The sequence below is a fragment of the Haemorhous mexicanus genome, chromosome 3, assembly GCF_027477595.1.
Source record: "Haemorhous mexicanus isolate bHaeMex1 chromosome 3, bHaeMex1.pri, whole genome shotgun sequence".
Taxonomy (NCBI): Eukaryota; Metazoa; Chordata; class Aves; order Passeriformes; family Fringillidae; genus Haemorhous; species Haemorhous mexicanus.
This window is the reverse complement of record NC_082343.1, coordinates 9291410-9308948: the sequence shown is the minus strand read 5'-3', so window position 1 is coordinate 9308948 and position 17539 is coordinate 9291410. Positions and strand designations below refer to the sequence as shown.

Sequence of the window (17539 nt, the reverse complement as noted above, 5' to 3'; positions counted from 1 at the left end):
AAAGGAAAAAAAAAATAGAAGTAGTTAAGAAAATGCTTTAATGTCCTCTTACTGTGGCCTCCAGGAGGTAGAGAATTAGGTCCATTGAGTCTGCAGAGAATTTTTACACTTGTATTGCACTGCAATAAAAATATTGAGTGAATTGGTTCTTGGATAATATGTACATGATTTGGTATAACAAATAGTGATAAGAATGCTTGTAAAATAGACCCTATACATCTATGTATTGCTCTGGCAAAAAAAATGGGGACACAATGCAGCTCTGGCCAGACTTCAGCTGTATCAAAGTTAGAATGTTTGGGATTTATTTTGTGGAAGGGGTAGTGAGCAATAGACCCAGGAAGAGTAGAGACCATAATTAAGCTCCCGTGTCTGCTTACAAAAAAAACAGATATGAGGATTTTTCAGAACTGTGGGATTTCATTGGCTGTGGTTTCCTGGGTTAGGGGAATTGACTAAGCCTCTGACAGAGGCAACCAATAATGAAAGCACAGAACTTGTTGTACGGTGCCCAGAGAGGGAACAAGCTTTTAAAGCAATAAAATGATGTCTGCTCCTTCTCTCGAGCTCACAGATTATACAAATGCCTACAATCTGCATGCACATGAAGTAAAGATAGTGGAGTGATGATGCAGAAATTGTGACTGCACCACAAATCAGTCACATATTATTCCACCCAACTTAATTCAATTGCATTGGGAAGACCAGCCTGTAGTAAATCACTGTCAGCAGCAGCAACAATATTGGAGAAAGCTGCCTCTTTATCCTGGGACATCCCATAACAGTCCATGTTCCACATGCTGTGAAAAAGCTGTAGAGACAGAGTGCAACCCAAGCTCTGTTGCCACAGTGGGTCATGTACATACATAGGTATGAGGTGATCCTCCTAATGGCAGATAACAGCATCTTAAAAGGATGTGACACCTTGAATTCAGCAGGTCTCACACCTCTGCCTGATGATTTGAAGCTCCACTTTGAATATTGTGTTCAGTTTTGGGCCCCTCACTACACAAAAGACACTGAGGTGCCAGAGCATGTCTGGAGTTGGTGAAGGGTCTAGGGAATTAAATTTATGAGGAGTACTTGGGGGACCTGGGGCTGTTCGGCTTGGAGAAAAGGAGACTCAGGGTGACCTTATTGCTCTCTGCAGCTCCCTGAAAGGAGGCTGTGCTGAGTTGGGGGTTGGTCTGTTTTCCCAGGCAACAAGTGACAGAACAAGAGGAAATGGCCTCAAGTTGCACCAGTGTAGGTTTAGGTTGGATATTAGGAAAAGGTTTTTCACTGAAAGGGTGAAGAAGTGGTGGACTCAAGTGTTGGAATCAGCACCCCTGGAAGTATTCAGAGAACAGGTGGATGAGGCACTCGTGTGTACGTGGGTTACAAAGTTAATGATGAACATGGTCATGCTTTGTTAATGGTTTGATGATCTTAGAGCTCTTTTCCAATCTTAACAATTCTGTTTTTCTCTGATGGAGAATATCACCTATATGATGCACATTTCAAGTAAACCACAGACTGATTTAACTGACATTCTCTTACATTACCCAAATCTAGTTCTTTTTGCAGATGTTTTGTCCTCCTACCTGCAAGGACATTCTGGTGAGCCAGGTAAAAGCAATAGAAACAGAACCACTCTTAGCAAGGATAAGTGCACAGGGAGCAGGATTAGTAGCCTTGGCACGTGTGGTGTCCTGGGAAGAGGAAAAATGAGTTAACATCTCTGTAGGCTCCCAATATGTTTTTGGGGTGTGTCAAGCAGCAGGAATATTATGGAAAGAATGGGGATTCTTCACTTCAGCAGGACAGAGTATCCATCCCTTAGAGAAGAAATATTCCATTTGTTAGAATTAGTACAGTTACCTGTAGTCCTGGATGGTCAGACAGGAAAGCTTCCTTAACAAAAATAAACCACTGTGTGTCCTCTGTGACCTCTTGATTGGATGCTTTTCCAAACAACCGCTGGAGGCAGTGCTTTGCTGCTGGCAGTGAGTTTCACAAAATACATGTTTATAAGAGCTTTTTTTTTCAAGATAACTACAGGCCAGCTTGGTGAAAGCAGACGTGTTTCAATCAAGCTTCAGAGCAAAAGCTCAAAATTTGTCATTTAGTGAGGGAAAGAAGGCAGCATTTTTTAAGATAATACCAGGGAACAGTGAGTACCTCTCCCCAGTAAATGACCAGTAGAGAAGTGTAGGAGTACTGAGGTTCCAGGAGGCTGTCAGACTGCCCTGTTGGAGCTCATTTTCCTTGTAGCTGTCAGTCCTTGTTATTATCAGAATGTTACACAGACATATTTACCACGACTCAGTATAGCAGAGGTCCCTGCAGCAGTTCCATAGCTCAAGAACAGTTGTTACTTGTTCTGTTTAATTATAGGAGTAAGTAAATCCAGATTTATAATTTGTCTACCAAAAAATGGTTTTCAGGGATCATACTGTGATCAGTTCTGGACAAAACCATGGGGTGGTTTCTGTGGGATTTGGCTGAAATGTTCAGACCAGCATCTGATCACTGTGGATTGATCCTGTCCTGTAGATATCTGCAGAGATTAGTGTGGGACCCTCTGCTGCCCTGTACTGGCACTGGACACTCAGCACTTATGTAAATCTGGGTGATTCAGGGATTGGTTAAGTAACAGATCAAAAGAGGATCATCAGGGACAGCCAAGCTGCTTAAAAATTGTGTGCTCTTGTGCTGCAAGTACATTCAGACTCTAGAACATGCATGTTAATCCCTGTGGGAAGGGTGGTGGTATTTTAGAAAGCACTGTTTGGAGGAGGGTTGGAGCTGCAGGGTGCAAGCTATACCTTTGAGTGCTGCAGGGAGGGAGAGCAGAGGGTGGAAAGGGGGGAAATCACCTTCTGGCACATGCCATGGAAAGGACTTGGGGCAGACTACAGCATCTCTCACTGTGTAAAATAGATCTTGAAAGCTGGAGAGGGATAGAAAGAGAAGATTGCCTTATCAGAGATGAAAGAGCTGCCCAAGTGGGCAGAGCTGACCAGTAGGCATTCATTCTTCCCCTGGAAAAAAGACCAGGTACTGCCTCAGAGAGGGGCATGAAGAGCTAACGAGTGAATTAGTTTTTGATGAGAAGTGTGTTTCTACAGTGAGAACAACTGCCAGGTAGAATTATAACCTTTCCACATCTTCTAATTAAGACTGAATATCCTTATGTAAGTTTTAGTCTTTAAGAGGTAACTTTTCCAGGCAGGTAACTATCATGACTTAATTAGTGCTGCAAGTAAAGTTTGAATAGATGTGCTGTCCTTGTCTTACTTGTTCAAGCCTCATTTCTCTCCATGGCTTGTCTAGCAACAGTCACAATTAGCACTGGTTAGTGGTGGTTGTTAGCTAAGCTTTCCCTCTTTGCAAGCTTTCCTTCAGTACATCTGATGGAGTTGCTGTACCCCCTTTTCTAGCAAGAATTCAGTCCCCCCCGGCCTGAGGTGCCTCTTTGTCTTTGGCCTTGCTCCCCACGGCTCACCCCTAACCATGCCTAAGTATTTCTGGGAGGGAAAAGCCTCCCTCAGATAATAAGGTTTCTCCCTTCCTACAAGTAGAGGCTCAGAGGGGAAGGGTGGACAGAGATGGGACCACTTGTTGTAGTGCTGGAGTGCACAGAGTACAAAAGCCTAGGGTCTGTGCTCTGGGTTTTAGCTGAAATAATGCAGCCATCTGGCAAAGGGGTGTGCAGAACTTCCCTGCACACCCAGCTTCCTGACTTCTGGTCTCTACCAGGAGGGACCAGAACATGAAGGACAGAGCAGCAGGGTTGCAATCACAGTCCAGGAAACCTTCTGCACAAGCTAAAATTATTTTAGAAGGGAGGACAGGGACGTGATAGGAGGTGAGTGCTTGCTAAGCTCTAAACCTGTTGTGCAGTTTGGCTATGTCCTTCCCTTCTTACTGTTGTTCCATCTCTGGGATTGTTGTACACTTCTGCTGTACATCACCATAGCAAGAGCAGGTTTTTTCCTTTAAAAATAAATAAAGCAGGTATTCAGAGAGCACAGTGTGTCAGACAGAAAGGTATTTGGTAGCAGCCAAATCTGTTCTCCAGGGCCTGACTCTCAGGTCCAGCATGCTGATATCCACAGAAGTCCTGGGAACCAGAGTCTGCAGCAGTGCAGCTGTGGAGCACAGAGGGTAGCTTGCAAAATATCAGCATGCTCTTACTGCTGGTAAAGCCGGGTAATGTTTGGCTTTGCTCCCTGACACAGAGTTCCTTGCAAGTAATGTCTATTGGAGTCCTGCTGCAGGCTCCTAGGCAGGAGATCGGAGTGGCTGGCTGTTCCTTTGAGCAGTGAAAGTAGCTCTTCTCACTTAGCTTCAGGATCCTTCCTAGCTTTTTCCTGAAAGTGCCACTTACCATGCTGAGTCTCCAGGATTTGAGCTTGTCAGGGTGGCTGAAGCTGTATGAAACCTCCTTTGGGGCTGCTTCCCAAGTCAGCTCTATGTGGTACCATGCAAGAGAAGAGCTGAGTTGTGATGTCTGCATGGGAACGTTTGCCTTAACTAAGTCCAGGATAAGAGTGGATTTAAGTGCTTTGGTTTATAAATAAACAGTGCTGTGTCCGAGGTAGATTTAAGCGAAGCTGGCAACAGCCCTGCTTGGGAAGGGATCTCTTTACCACATGGCCTGCTGTTGGACTTCCTGTTGCATGCTAATCCCTTAAGCCTGCTTTAGCTCTGTTAATTTTCCTTCTTTCCTTTTTTCCCCGATGGGCTGTCTCCGTGGCGCGTGAATGCCGGCGTTCCTAGGCCAGGCTTGTGCCTGCGACTGGGCCAAGCATCCAGGCTGCCTTCTGAGCACTGGGTACCATGTGGCAGGGCCCCAGGGATGGTGGTGCCTGAATGTGTCCCATTCTCTCTGTCTTACAGGCTCTGCAGTCTGCGCCTGAAGAAACTCACAGTGCTGAAAGAGCTGGACAAAGAGCTGAGCTCTGTGCTTATCGCTGTGAAGATTCAGGTAGGCTCCTCTCCTTCTGCTGCCTGATGGCAGCAAGCCAAGCCCATCATTGTGCCCTCTGTGAAGTGTTGGTCTGCATGTCCCTTGCCTAATGCCACCAACCCCTCTGTCTCAGATAGCATGCTCAGGGAGATTTTGGCTCTCAGGCAGGTGAGAATGATAACCCAGGGACAGTGGCAAGATACCTGGTGCTGCCTTGTATCGGGAATGAACTTGGTTAGACACTGGGACAGAATCTGTCATGCCTCCCTGCCTGCCTCTGCCAAGGTCCTCCTCTCAAGTTGCTGTTTGGAGTTTGTCATCCCACTGTTCCCTACCCTTTAAGAGAGGGTCAGTGCTGGATGGTTTCCAGCAGTGCCTTCCATCCAAATCACTCCCTGGGGAGTGAAGGGTGGGAAGGGAAGGATGCAAGGGATCAGCATCTCTGTGCATGATGTTCTGCTGATATTTGTACCCTGTCTGATCTCTAATATCCTTTCCCTTTCCCTGTGCATCCCTGCTAGGCCTGGTGCCTCTACTGTGAACCAGGTAGAAGGGAGGGGAAAGGATCTTTGTCACCAGGGGTACAGGAATTTGCCACCTGATATGTGCGATCCCTCCAACCTCTCTGCTGCTTGTGGTGGAGAGATGTGTTCCTGGGGTGCAGGCACATCCTTTCCACCTGTTAAAGGACAGCATGGAAACAAAGTGCATCTTGAGTATGCTGTCCTGGCCACAGCTTCCCTGACCCAGCTAGGGTGATGGTTGTCCTTCCTTCGTTCTTGTCAGCTGGCACGACAGCAGCTGATCCCGTTGAAAGCACCGTGGGTCGGCAGCTCAGCAGCTTTGTGCTCCCACAGAGCTCTTTGTGCTGCATGCATTAGGATATAAATCCTGGATTAATGCTGAAAGCTGCAGTATTAGTGGAGCTCTGGGGGCTGGAGTTTGCCTTCATGGCAGACCTGATTCACTTGCACAGAAGAAACTGAAAGCAAAATGTGTGAAGCCTGGGGCAGGAAGTGAGGACAGTAGAAGAGGCTGTGGTCCACACGCCATTGGTCAGTGTCCCACTTTGCTGGCCTTTCCATCACTGTATGTATGGTGTCATTCAGGAGAGCTGAAAGCCCTGGAACCCCTGAGACCCATGCCCCTTTGATGCAGGCTTTAGCAAGGGACCAGCCTGAGCAGCAGAGAGCTGCCTGGCTGGGCCTTGGAAATGTGGAAGCAATCCAGGCTGGGCCACAGCTGACAGCAGCACAGGACTAGGGGGCTGGCAGCCAGCTGGGAGCTGTGGGTCTCACTTGACTGGGAGGGCTGGAGTGGCCCCTGACTTCTCTCCTGCACAGTCAGCCCAAGCTGAATGTGCTTCTCTGCACTGGGGAACCTTGGGTTCTTGTGCAGCCCACTTGTGCTGGGGCTGGCATGTGCTGAGTGTGCATGTCCTCAGCTACAGCCCTCACAGGCTGCAGATGTGGGACTGTGGAAGAGACTGCACAGTGGGACTCCAGCTCTCTCAACCAGACCATCCCCATCCCTGCCACAGGCCAATCTTGCATCTTGATGACAAAAGAAGTTAATAGGCCTCAGCAGTTTGAAGCCACAGAGCCTTCTTGTTTCAGGGCTTCTTTTTCTGTTAGGGAATGGAGGCTGCATCCAGGGATTGAATTTAAACCTGGTCACCTCCTCTCTGCATGGCCACGTAGCTGTGGCTGCGTGCTGATGTAGGCTTCCTGCAAAGCTGAAGAGAACAAGAAGAATGCTTTTACCCACATTACCCCATGGCTCAGCATTCCTTGTGGGAGTGGGCTGAGTTTGTGTGCCTCCCTAGGCTGCTTTCCACCTGCCTGACCAGCTGCCTTGGCAGGGTTTGGGGCTGCTGGAAGGCAGATGGAGGCTGTAGGCAGCTTCAGCACAGCATGCCTACATAGTGGCCTCAGATGGATCCATTCCTCCTGCTCCTCTCCTAGGTAACAGATGAGTCACACTAGTAAGAAACTGTTTGAAGGCTTTCCAGTGAGCATTCCATCTTTTGGGTGGAAACAGTTGATGCACATAATTTATAAAGGACCTGCAAATTCCCAAGGGGGAAGCTGGGGACTAGAGGAAAGGACAGCTGTATTTTTCTCACTTCAGTAGTAGTTCTGTTACGGTCAGGAAGTTGCTGCTTTGAAGGGCAGATTGCATGGAAATAAAGCTCTGACCCTGCCTGAAGGGAGCTGCCGCCCAGGCAATAGCTCCAGTGCTGGAGACAGTCTGCTTAAAAAATGTGCATGACCCAAAGGACAGTGTAAAGCCTGTCCAGAACTCCTGATCTTCTTCTCACAGTGCTCTTCTTGTCTTAAAAGACAGCTTCCAAGGGTGCCATGTCCTACCTGCTCCTTCATCTGGAAATACCACTGTCAAGGGCAACTTTCTATGTCTACAGAACTTACCCATTTCCCAGAGGTGATTTGAATATATAATGTTCCATGGATTTGAGTGAGATAAAGCCTGAGCTACTGTGAAAAAGGGGATTTGCTCTCATTCACTTGAGTGGTTTTTAAACCTTTGTCCTGTTATTTGTTTTAACAAACTGGAGCCATCATAGAGCATTTCCTTCTGTATGTTGTTCAACATGGCACTAAGAGATTTGGATGTGCTGGCTCAGCTCTATACAGCTGCAGGTACCTGCCTTGGTATTGCAACTGATTATGGCATGAAGGGAAACACAGTGTTCCCTCTCAGCTGAGAGACTGAGGTTCACAAATACCCTCTCTTGAGCCAGGAATAGAGGAAACAGTCAAAGAAAGAAGAAAACAAACCCCAGCACTCCCAGAACTTTCAGCTCCTGTGGCAGGTGCTGTAGATGCAGATATTTCTGCATCTACCTGCAGTATATAGCTGGTGACTCAGGTTCAAGCCTTGGTGCTGCTGTAGAGAGGTGATATTGGCAATCACTGCGTAGGAGACAAGAGTGTGTGCTGTGAAACAGGCCAGGCTAAAAAGGTTGTTTGCCTCTGCCAGGCCTGCCTGCTGCCCCAACCCTGCTCCATGAAGGAACTTGGGCTTTTTTGGTCTTTCTTACTATGCAGAGTTTTCTCTTTATGCCTTAGTCATGCTTTGTTTCTTATCTCTTTGTAACCACTTGTATTTTTTACTCCTGCCTGAGCAATCCTAGCTGAGCCGTAAATTTGTTTATTATATTAATGGGCTGTTCTCTCCCAAAATGCACATTCAACTTGAGTTCTGGTGTTTTGCTGTCTGCCTAGTCCTGTACTTGTATTGGACACATCTCATTTTCCAGATGTGGTATGCTGCTCTAGCCTCAACCCTCTTATAAACCAGATCAATCAGAACAGATTTACTCCTGAAATTTGGGATTATACCTTGCAAACCAGACCTGGGCATCACGTACCTGTTTATTGTAGTGAAAGCTCCTGTGTGTTTTCAGTTCTTAGGCAGTAAAAAACCTGTGAACACCACTTGTTCTCATTGCTTTTCCCTTCCTTGACATTCTGTCATCCATGATTTTCACTGTAACAGTCTGATATTAAGTTTTTCTGTAGTATTCATAGAGGTACTGAACTGTTCTACAGAGAAATCGGTCTTGCCTGACATTACTCAGGTACAGAACAGCTGAGCTGTTCTGTAACTTGAGTAATGAAGTGCTCAGTGCCATGTCCAGTTGAGGTTTGAATTTCTCAAAGGATGGAGAATCTTCAGTATTTCTATGTCCTTGTCCTTGCACTGTGATAATGAAGCAGCCTTTGTCCCAGTCCTTGCAATTCCACGTGGGTGTGCACTGGCATTTCACTGAGGGATTGGATTCACCTAGGATTGAGGCTGGGTATGTAATTCCTTAGTGGCAAATGACAGTGGGGCACAGGACAGCAATGTTTATGAAATCATCATTTCCTGAACACACTACTCAGGATATCCTCACCTTTTCTTTGCCATAAGTCCTTCCCCAGAAGTAGCATCTTCAGGAAGAGTAATTGCACTTCTGCTTGTGTTTTGATAAAAGAATAAATCTTTGGTGGATAATTCCTCTGCAACAAAGAGCAAATGGTGAATGTGCTAAAGTAAATGGTCACTGTCATTGTGACTGCCTGTCATCTGTTATCAGAGAAGAGTTCAGGAAGGGTCAGTGTGTTCTTGGCCAGGAAGGCTCACAGATGGTGAAGGGGATGAGCTCCACCTCCTCTCTTCCGTTTTAGGAAGACCTTTTGCAGGAAAGCCTTGCTCCTGGCACAGTCTCTGGGAACAGCATTGCAGACAGCTTTTGGGAGGATCTGTGGGTTGTGCCACCCTGCAGCCAAGAGGACCTGATGGATGCAGACAGCATTTTTCTGTCCCCAAGTCATTCGGTGTGTCTGTCAGAAACCAAGATATAGAGATAATAGAGATAGGGCAGAGGTAAAGGGAAGAGTTGCAGAGGGATCATGATTAGAGTGCCTCTCTTCCTGCCCTTCTGGTAAAAAATCATTTCTATATGTAGAGAGATAAAGACTGTTGCCTGAGGAAAAGACTAGGAGAAAGTTTTCTGAGACACAGCTGAGCAAGCAGGGGGACCCCTGTTCTCCTGGACATCCTGCCTTGGTCCCAGCAGAGCCATCCTGCCAGCTGTGCTTAGACAGGGATCTGCACTGGACCTGAATGCTTGGAGGAGAGATGTCTCCAGGACATCTCTCCCCCAAGCATACAGGCCCAGTGTATGCTTGGGGGATACACTTTTCTGGCCAGGCAGTGTGTTGGAACCCTTTCCTTTGCCCTGCCTGGCTCCCTCTGGCTCCAGGAGTGTCCCTCCACAGCATGGGAGTGGCACTCCAGGTGCAGAGAGCCAGATTAAGCAGAGCAGGCTTGTGAAGAGCAGGTGCTCCCTGGCAGGTGGGCAAGGAGAAGGGGCCTCTGGCAGCTCAGGGGATACTGCAGGCTTTTGCAAGGTGTTGATGGGCATGTAAAAGGTGGCTCTGTAGGGTGGAACAGAACAGAGTTCAGGCATTCTCTCTTTCCTTGTGGACTGTGATCACCATTGTCTTGTGTGTGTAATGCAGTGGAGTCTATGGTCGAGCTCAGTGTGTGTGTCTGTCAATCTCGTTATAGGGTTCAAAGCGAGTCCTGAGGTCAAATGAATACATCCTCCCACCTGGGGGCCTGATGGAGACTGAGCTGGAGCTGACCTTCTCACTGCAGGTACCTGGTGTTACCTGATCCCCTGGGCTCCCTTACCTGGCATTTTTCAGCAAGCACAACCTTAGGGCTAAGTGTGAAAGGCACAGCCTCTGTGGAGGAGCCTACTGTGGTTGGCCAGCTGCTCTATTGCTCCAGGGATTGTTTTGCTGGGCATTGGGGTTTGGAGGATGATGGATAGGTGCAGGTGGCCTTTGAAGGGCACCTCAAAACTCAGCAGGTCTGATCCTGCTGTACATCAGCATCGAAGAAGAGTTTTCTACCTGTGTGTCGTGCTGAGCCTTGCCCTCATGCTGCCATCTTCTGTGTGCTTCCCTTGCCCAGTACCCACACTTCCTCAAGAGAGATGGCAACAAGCTACAGATCATGCTGCAGCGGAGGAAGAGATACAAGAACCGCACCATCCTGGGCTACAAGACCCTGGCAGTGGGAATCATTAACATGGCTGAGGTACAGTGTGCTGGGAGCAGAGGGGAGTCTCACACGGCCTTCCTGTGCCAGCACTGGGCTGGGAACTGGGCTGGCAGGCAGGGTCTCATTGCTGTGAGTGTTCTGGCTTGTTGGCTGGCTATAATATAGAGAGGATGGGCTGCCAGCTGCCATTGTGTCACCCTGTCAGGGAGCTTGTCTGTCTGTCTGTCTAGGTCATGCAGCACCCGACAGATGGTGGGCAACTCCTGGGCCTCCACAGCAACATGAAGGATGTGAACATTCGAGTGGCTGAAATCAGCATCTACTCTCTGTCCAGTCAGCCCATTGACCATGAGGATGGGAACGTCCCCTCAGGTCCTAAAATCAAAGCTTCAGGTGTGTTTAGTGCTCAGACCTGCAGGCAGACATTTGGGACATGGGTAGCAGTGTGTCCTCAGCACTGCCAGCAATGCCAGTCTTTTCACTGGAGCCATGACAGGCATCATGCTTAGCTGGGGCATTTGCACTGTCTGCTTTCAGATCGCTCCCCAGACATTGATAACTACTCTGAAGAAGAGGATGACAGCTTCTCCTCAGAGCAGGAAGCCAGTGATGATGCTGTGCAGGGTCAGGTAAGGGACGCCTGGCAAGATGCCTTATGTCCTGGTCCTGTTTCTGGGGCAAGAGTCAGGCATTGAGGTTCTTGATCACCCTGAGCCCTCTCATCCCCTTGTAAACATTTGGCATTGTTTCAGAGGGCTGAGAGCTGTAATACCTCACAGCAAAAGGAACTTTGACAGCGGTGGGCTGTTGTCAAGTCCATTGTGAGGCAAGGGACTTTGGAGAGCCATAAATCTCATCTGTCTGTCTCTGGAGCTGTCTGGTTTGCAGCAGAAAACCTCTCCATCTTGCTGAGCCCTCTCCGTCTTGCACCATGATTTTCTCCCTTCTCCCTGTGATAACAGGTCAGAGACTCCTCACTGTCTGAGACAGAACAGGGATTTTAGGAAGAAGTAGTTCTGAAAATGGTCAGAGGTGGCAGAGCCATCCCAGCCCTGTGATGAGATGTGTCACTGCTGTTTGCTGTGCTCTTGTCATGGTGCCTGTAGTCAAGGCCCTGGAAAGCCTTGTGGTAGTGTGCTGATAAAGCACAGGGACAAACCCCTGTTCAGGGTTGTTGTGGTCTGAGGGTAGCTGAGGTTATTGGGGCAGATTAGAGTGAAGCAACACTGGGTGACCAGTGTTTATAAATATATATCTGTATGGCAGGTTTATTTCAGAACAACTTCGTTGGAGTGGAAAGGACCTGTCTGGCCATTTTGGTTATTATTTACCCACAGTAATACAACAGTATAGAAGTATAAAGATACCACTTCAGAAAATAGAAAAAGAAAGAGAGGTAAAGAAACAGTAAGAGTAGATAGCGGAGAGAAAAGACATCATAAGCTGTGGATTCAAATTTGATTATTGCTTGGTTGAAGTGATGGACATAGTCCTGATGGGGGAAGCCTGGAACAGAGAGTTCAGTGTTTAATATGCATATTCAGGTTTAGGTGGGAATGCTCAGGTACCTCCACTGGAGTGGGGACTTTTACACTGTCTAATGTAACACTGTGGATTAAGTGCAATCCTCAGGTGAAAGGCCTCAGGAATGAGTCTGGGGGTGCTTGGAGTGGGGGGGTGGTCTTTGATAGTTTGGCACCTTCTAAGACGTGAGAGCTCACTCTCATTTCAGTGTAGTTGAGCTAGTTACGCCCCATCAGAAGGGATGAATACCTTCAGGCCTAAGGGAGGGGGAGATGGGGGAGGAAGTTTTACACCTGAACCAGTTGTGTAAGGGAGGATGTTGGTCTGATGAAAAGCATTATCCCATCCAGCAGGATCTGCTTCTTGTGGCCTCTTCCTTTATCTGGCTCAAAACCCAGCTTGTTGCTAAACTGAAGTTGGTTTGTCAAGGTCAATCTCTGGTGATGGGTACTCTCCCCTCTGGACCTAGGCTGTTCTTATGCAGATCAGAGGCTTCTCCACCACACATCCAGAAATTCTCTTCCTTCTCCTCCCCTTCTGTTTGCTGGGCCTCAGCAAAGCAGACCTGCTGCTTTTGCAAATGGCCATTTGTTCAAGTCATTAGCCATTATCATTTCAGTCTCTCACAAGGGTCCTCCAGGTTACCTGTCCCATCATGCTGGGTTAATACAACAGGGGCCCATGTCCCTGGGAATTGTGCATATTGTTAAGGCTAATCTCTGGAAAAAATGTTTCTTTGTGATTCTTGTGCTCTCTGAGCTAACTCTGGAGAGGGGAGAGCAGGAGAACAGCACATGGGTCCTGAGGAGGCTGTGTCTTATCTTGCTGATACAAGAAGGTCTGAGGGGGAACAGTGCTAAGGAGACAGAAGGAGCTCCTAGAGAGAGGTAGCAGAAAAAGATAAGATTTTGGGAGCAGAGTGGAACAAAACTTTTCAAAATGGAGGGCAAATGTGGGTCAGGAAAATTTTAGGAGGTGCTGCTCCGTGAACATAGTTGTTCTAACATACTGTGACTTTTTGCCTGCAGGATCTGTTTGATGAAGAGGATGACTTGAGGAAAACCAAGAAGGCCAGGAGGAAAATGAGCCGAACCACGTCAATCAGCAGAGTAACATCAGCATTTACAACATGATCAAAGGGATGGAAGGGATTCACTTTCTCCCCTCTCTGAAGGCAGTGAGGGGTGTTGGGAAGGGGAGATGCTGGCACTGGTGCAGAGCAGAGGAGAGAGCCCTTGGCTCTGAGAAGGAGCAAAACTCTTGCCATTAATGGGCTAGCTTGTTGCTCAGAGCTGTATCCCAGTTCATGGTCTGTTCTGTGTTCAGCCTGGCTTTGTATCAGTGGTGATCTGTGTGCAACAGAGTTTTGGCTTGCTGCTGTCACATGGTCTCTTTCCTTTCTTGAGGAAGGGGAGGGTAGGCACCAGGAAAGCTGAACTATTAGCAGCTCCTCTGCATGTGTGCAGAAGGGAGGAGCTGCTCTGCCAGACCCTTGCTCTCCAAACTTCTCATCCCTGTTGACTTCAGCCCTGCAGATCCCTGGCCATCTTCTTCCTGAGTTTGTTCCCCATCTTTTCTACTTGCTTGAAGGCAGTATTGTTCAACCAGGTGGTCTGGGGAGAAGCAGGATTTAAATGAAGTGCTAATTCAGCCTGTAGCAGAGAAAGTATGAGTCCTTGCATCCTCCCTCATGCCCAGACTGTGGCTTCTTGTGAAGTACAGAGGTAGTCCAAGTCCTACAACCAATTTAAAGAGAGAGAGCAATCATAGCTGACCTTGGACCTCTGGACAGCATATTCGAGAGAATAACCATGGCCTGTGTGTTGGCTTGGAATGTGGTTTGATAGTTTTGCTGATCTTTTTTTCTTCCTTTCTTTTGTTTTAGCAACCAAACTTCAAGCAGAAATTTGTGGCTTTGCTAAGGAGGTTCAGAGTGACAGAAGAGGTAAGAAACAGGAAAGCTGCCCCATCTGGCAATGTCTCCTGCAGATGTGTAGATGTCAGAGTGCAGGTTCCCACTCACTAGGAGCACAAGGCTCATGAGCTCAGGGATGTGCCAAATGTGGTGTGAGACATGGCAGAGACTAGGACATGGCTTTTTCCAAAGCCTTCTGCCTCAAGGAAGCAGCTCTGGGCCTTGTGCTCAAATCAAAAAGCACCTTCCTTTTGGGGACAGATGCCCAGGGAAAAGAGTGCTGACTCTGCACCAGGAGCTGGCATTGCAGGGGCAGTCCTGTCCAATTAGACTGACTGCAGGCTAACATCAGCCTGTGGGTGGCTTCTCTTGACTGACAGCCCAGGCTAAGTGTGTAGCACAGCCAGTGAAGGTCCTCCTAGGTGTCCTAACTGCCAGTAAGTGTGATGGGTGTCTGAGACTCCTTTGGATGTCATGCTCATGGCACCCTCCTTTGGCCCAATGACAGTGTCACTGGATTCTTCCACAGCCCAGATTTGCATCCCTGATGAAGGATCAGTTCCATGGTGTGTGCCTCATGACTGACAGGCAGCTTGTACATGCCTGTTGTGGGATGCAGGGAACTCCATGTTTCTTCACTGCTCTCTGGGCTTGATCCCACAGGTCCTGGACTCTGACCCTGTAGACCAGACCCAGGAGGTGGAAGAAGACCTGGGCTTGCTCTATGACAGCCTGGAAGAGTGCAACAACAGTGACAGTGGCCCAGAGATGGAGGACAATGAGAGTGTGCACAGCACACCCAAGCCCACCCTGAGGTAAGGGTTGCAGGGAGTCCCTGGCCAAAAGCACAGCCTATGGGACCTGGAGAAATGGTTTCCAACACCTTTCTGTAGCTTGGGCTAATGCAGGCATTGTCTTGTCTCCACTCCCATTGCCATCTGCTATTGGCACCTCTGGCTCCTCATTTAAAACTGCCCATTTAATCTGACTTCCTTCACATTTAGTCTCATTTTTCTGCCAGCCCAGCATCTGACACTGATCTGCTGGTAGAGCCCTGTTTGATCTAAGCCCCAGCTGCTCCCAGCTCTCATATCTTTCTGCCAACAATCCTGGTGTTCTCTGGGCTCTCCACAGTGAAGCATGCCTGTCTTTTGAGCCCTTTGTGACTGCTTGGACCAGTCCTTGTGAGATGTGCATGCTGTGTTCCCACCCTGTGTGGAGATGTGACTGGCAACCAGCAGTACTGCTCCTCACCCCATTCCTCAGGCATTGGGTACTTGCTCTGCCAAGAACTGCTGACTTAGCACAGGGGTCTCCAGTGGATTGTGCAGGGAAACCAGGCTTTGCTCCCATGTGATCTGTGCTCACCTGGCCTCTCTGCTCATGGCTCTTGTGCTTTTGTGCTGTCTTTTTGTGAAAAAGTTGTCTTTTATTGTCTTTCTACTTGACTGCATCATAGTGCACTGGGTTTCTTGTAGTCAAGCCAAGCTTACTTGGCATTGTTGTTTCTATGGTTTTATATATAGAATATAGGATCATAGAATGGCCTGGGTTAGAAAGGACCTGAAAGATCATCTAGTGCCAACCCCCCTGCCATGTGAGAAAAAAAAAATACACACACATATATAGAAAATATAAATAGATTGAAAAATAATTTTGGTTGGTATCCCCACTGAAGGTACTTAGCAGGAGTAGCAGGCATGGTTTGCCACAGGCAAACTGAAATTAAATCTGGATTCTGGAACCCATAGGCCACTTGGGAAAAAACAGGAACATGACAGAAGTCGTGTTTTCCACAAATCCACAAGTTGTTGTGAAGGAGACAGCAGGCACATGGGCAAGCTGCTTAAGTGATCTGCTTGGACTCCAAAAGGAGTTTCAAACACATGGTCTCTCATCAAAGGAGACAAAGTTGTTGTGGGAGAAAAAGGAAGGTCTTTCTGTGATCAGGAAGTGGTTTATGTATATAGACTCTGTGAAACTGTACGAAAAGTCTATTGAGAATGTTTAAATGTAAAGACAGACTTCCACTCTGGTTCTGCAAGTGCCTACTTGCAAACATCTGATCACTGGAACAGCATTCCAGAGTGAGTGCTGGTTTGTGATGGTGTCCCCTATTACAGTCTTCCTGGAGTGTTTGGTGGTATTCCTGGAAGGACAAGCTATTGGGCTCTTGAGCTGTTCTTCATCCTGTTCAGAAAGTGTCCCTGGCTTGGTTTGGTCTCTGGTGCCTCAGTTTCTGGCAGTGCTGAATGTGGATCCCTTGAATTCACAGGGGAATACTTCACAAAGTTCTGGGACTTTATTTTTTTCTAAGGAGATGTGGAAACTGCCTGCCAAGCTGTTTCATGTAGACTTCATGATTCCCAAAAGCTATGTAGCCTTCTCAGGGGGTAAATTACAGACCAGCCTGTACATTTGATGTGATGTTCACGTTGGATTTCTTGTCATAGACAGCCTTGCTAGACACTGTAAACATCTGTGTGAAGCAAGGGCACTAATGGTGTGCAGTCCTCAACAGTGGGAAGTGGCTGGTGCCCTGGGTTGGGCCAGTGGTGCTGAGAGCTGATCCTTTTGGTCAGCCAGGGGTCACACAGCATCAGTTTGCTCCTGCACTGGGGCAAAACTGGAGCTGGAACTGAGGCTGTTAGGCAGGACCTCAAGTCAGACCTGTTGGTTGAAGGTCAAAGGTGAATGAGCAAATATCTCTATAGGTGACTGGGAAAATGGATGGGACAAGGGGGGCTAAATTAATTTAGAGCAGGAGGAGGCTGTGCAGAAGGACTGGGCTTCACCTAAATCTCAGTGTGCTGAGACATGGCCTCAGTGACGCCTGTAGGAGGAGAGCCTTTAAATTGCAGAACAGGAAGTTGCAGAAGGGCTCTGTGCTTAATGTGATGTCCTTGAGGGATGAAAGCTTCTGAATTGCAAGTGAGAGAGGGCACAAACAAACGCAGCTTTCGTGGGGAAGGGGGAGACAGCCTGATTTAAATGGAGTGTTGAAAGCCAGAGGACGTATAATATAATCCAGACACATCCAGTGTCTCAGAAGAAGGAGGGAATGAAGATCCCTCTTTGTGATGCCAGTGGCATGAAGGGTATGTCACATTCTGGTGGGATTACTTGGGACAATATAGAGGAGCATGGAAGAGATGCTGATTGAGGAATGATCTTGGAAAACCTGCATGTTTTTATGGTCTGACTCTTAAGTTACTAATGTAGTCTGTATGGGTTGAATTTCAGGCTGGAAAAGGCAAGTGTAGAGTAATGACTGTACAGAGTGGTGACAATGCCTGCGATTTTGTAGCAGACAATGGAGAGGAAGAGAGAGAGGAAATATGTTGGTAAAAGGAGGTGTAATTTATACCAGTGTGTGGCCTGGAGAAAATGTCCCACCAGGGCACTATTGTGACTCTAAACCTGAAGCAACTGGTCACAGAGCCACTGAGGGGAAAATCAAGCCTTGGCTTTTCCCAACCAGTGTGTAAACACTGCTGCTGAAGAGCTGCTCTGTGCAGGAGCCATAATTTATTTACAGAGGTGGAATGTCCTTTCAGGAGCACTAA

At 47.7% G+C, this 17539-nt stretch overlaps 1 protein-coding gene across 1 annotated transcript in view; it reads left to right on the top strand.

Moving 5' to 3' along the window:
* Window positions 1-17539, top strand: part of LOC132324544 (phosphofurin acidic cluster sorting protein 1-like) — a 54883-nt gene that overhangs the window by 29812 nt on the left and 7532 nt on the right. The window contains exons 2-9 of the mRNA XM_059840754.1: window positions 4885-4972; window positions 10034-10123; window positions 10445-10570; window positions 10765-10927; window positions 11072-11163; window positions 13087-13167; window positions 13944-14003; window positions 14637-14788. Of these exons, the coding sequence (XP_059696737.1) occupies window positions 4885-4972; window positions 10034-10123; window positions 10445-10570; window positions 10765-10927; window positions 11072-11163; window positions 13087-13167; window positions 13944-14003; window positions 14637-14788 (852 nt within the window). The remainder of the gene's footprint in view (window positions 1-4884; window positions 4973-10033; window positions 10124-10444; window positions 10571-10764; window positions 10928-11071; window positions 11164-13086; window positions 13168-13943; window positions 14004-14636; window positions 14789-17539) is intronic.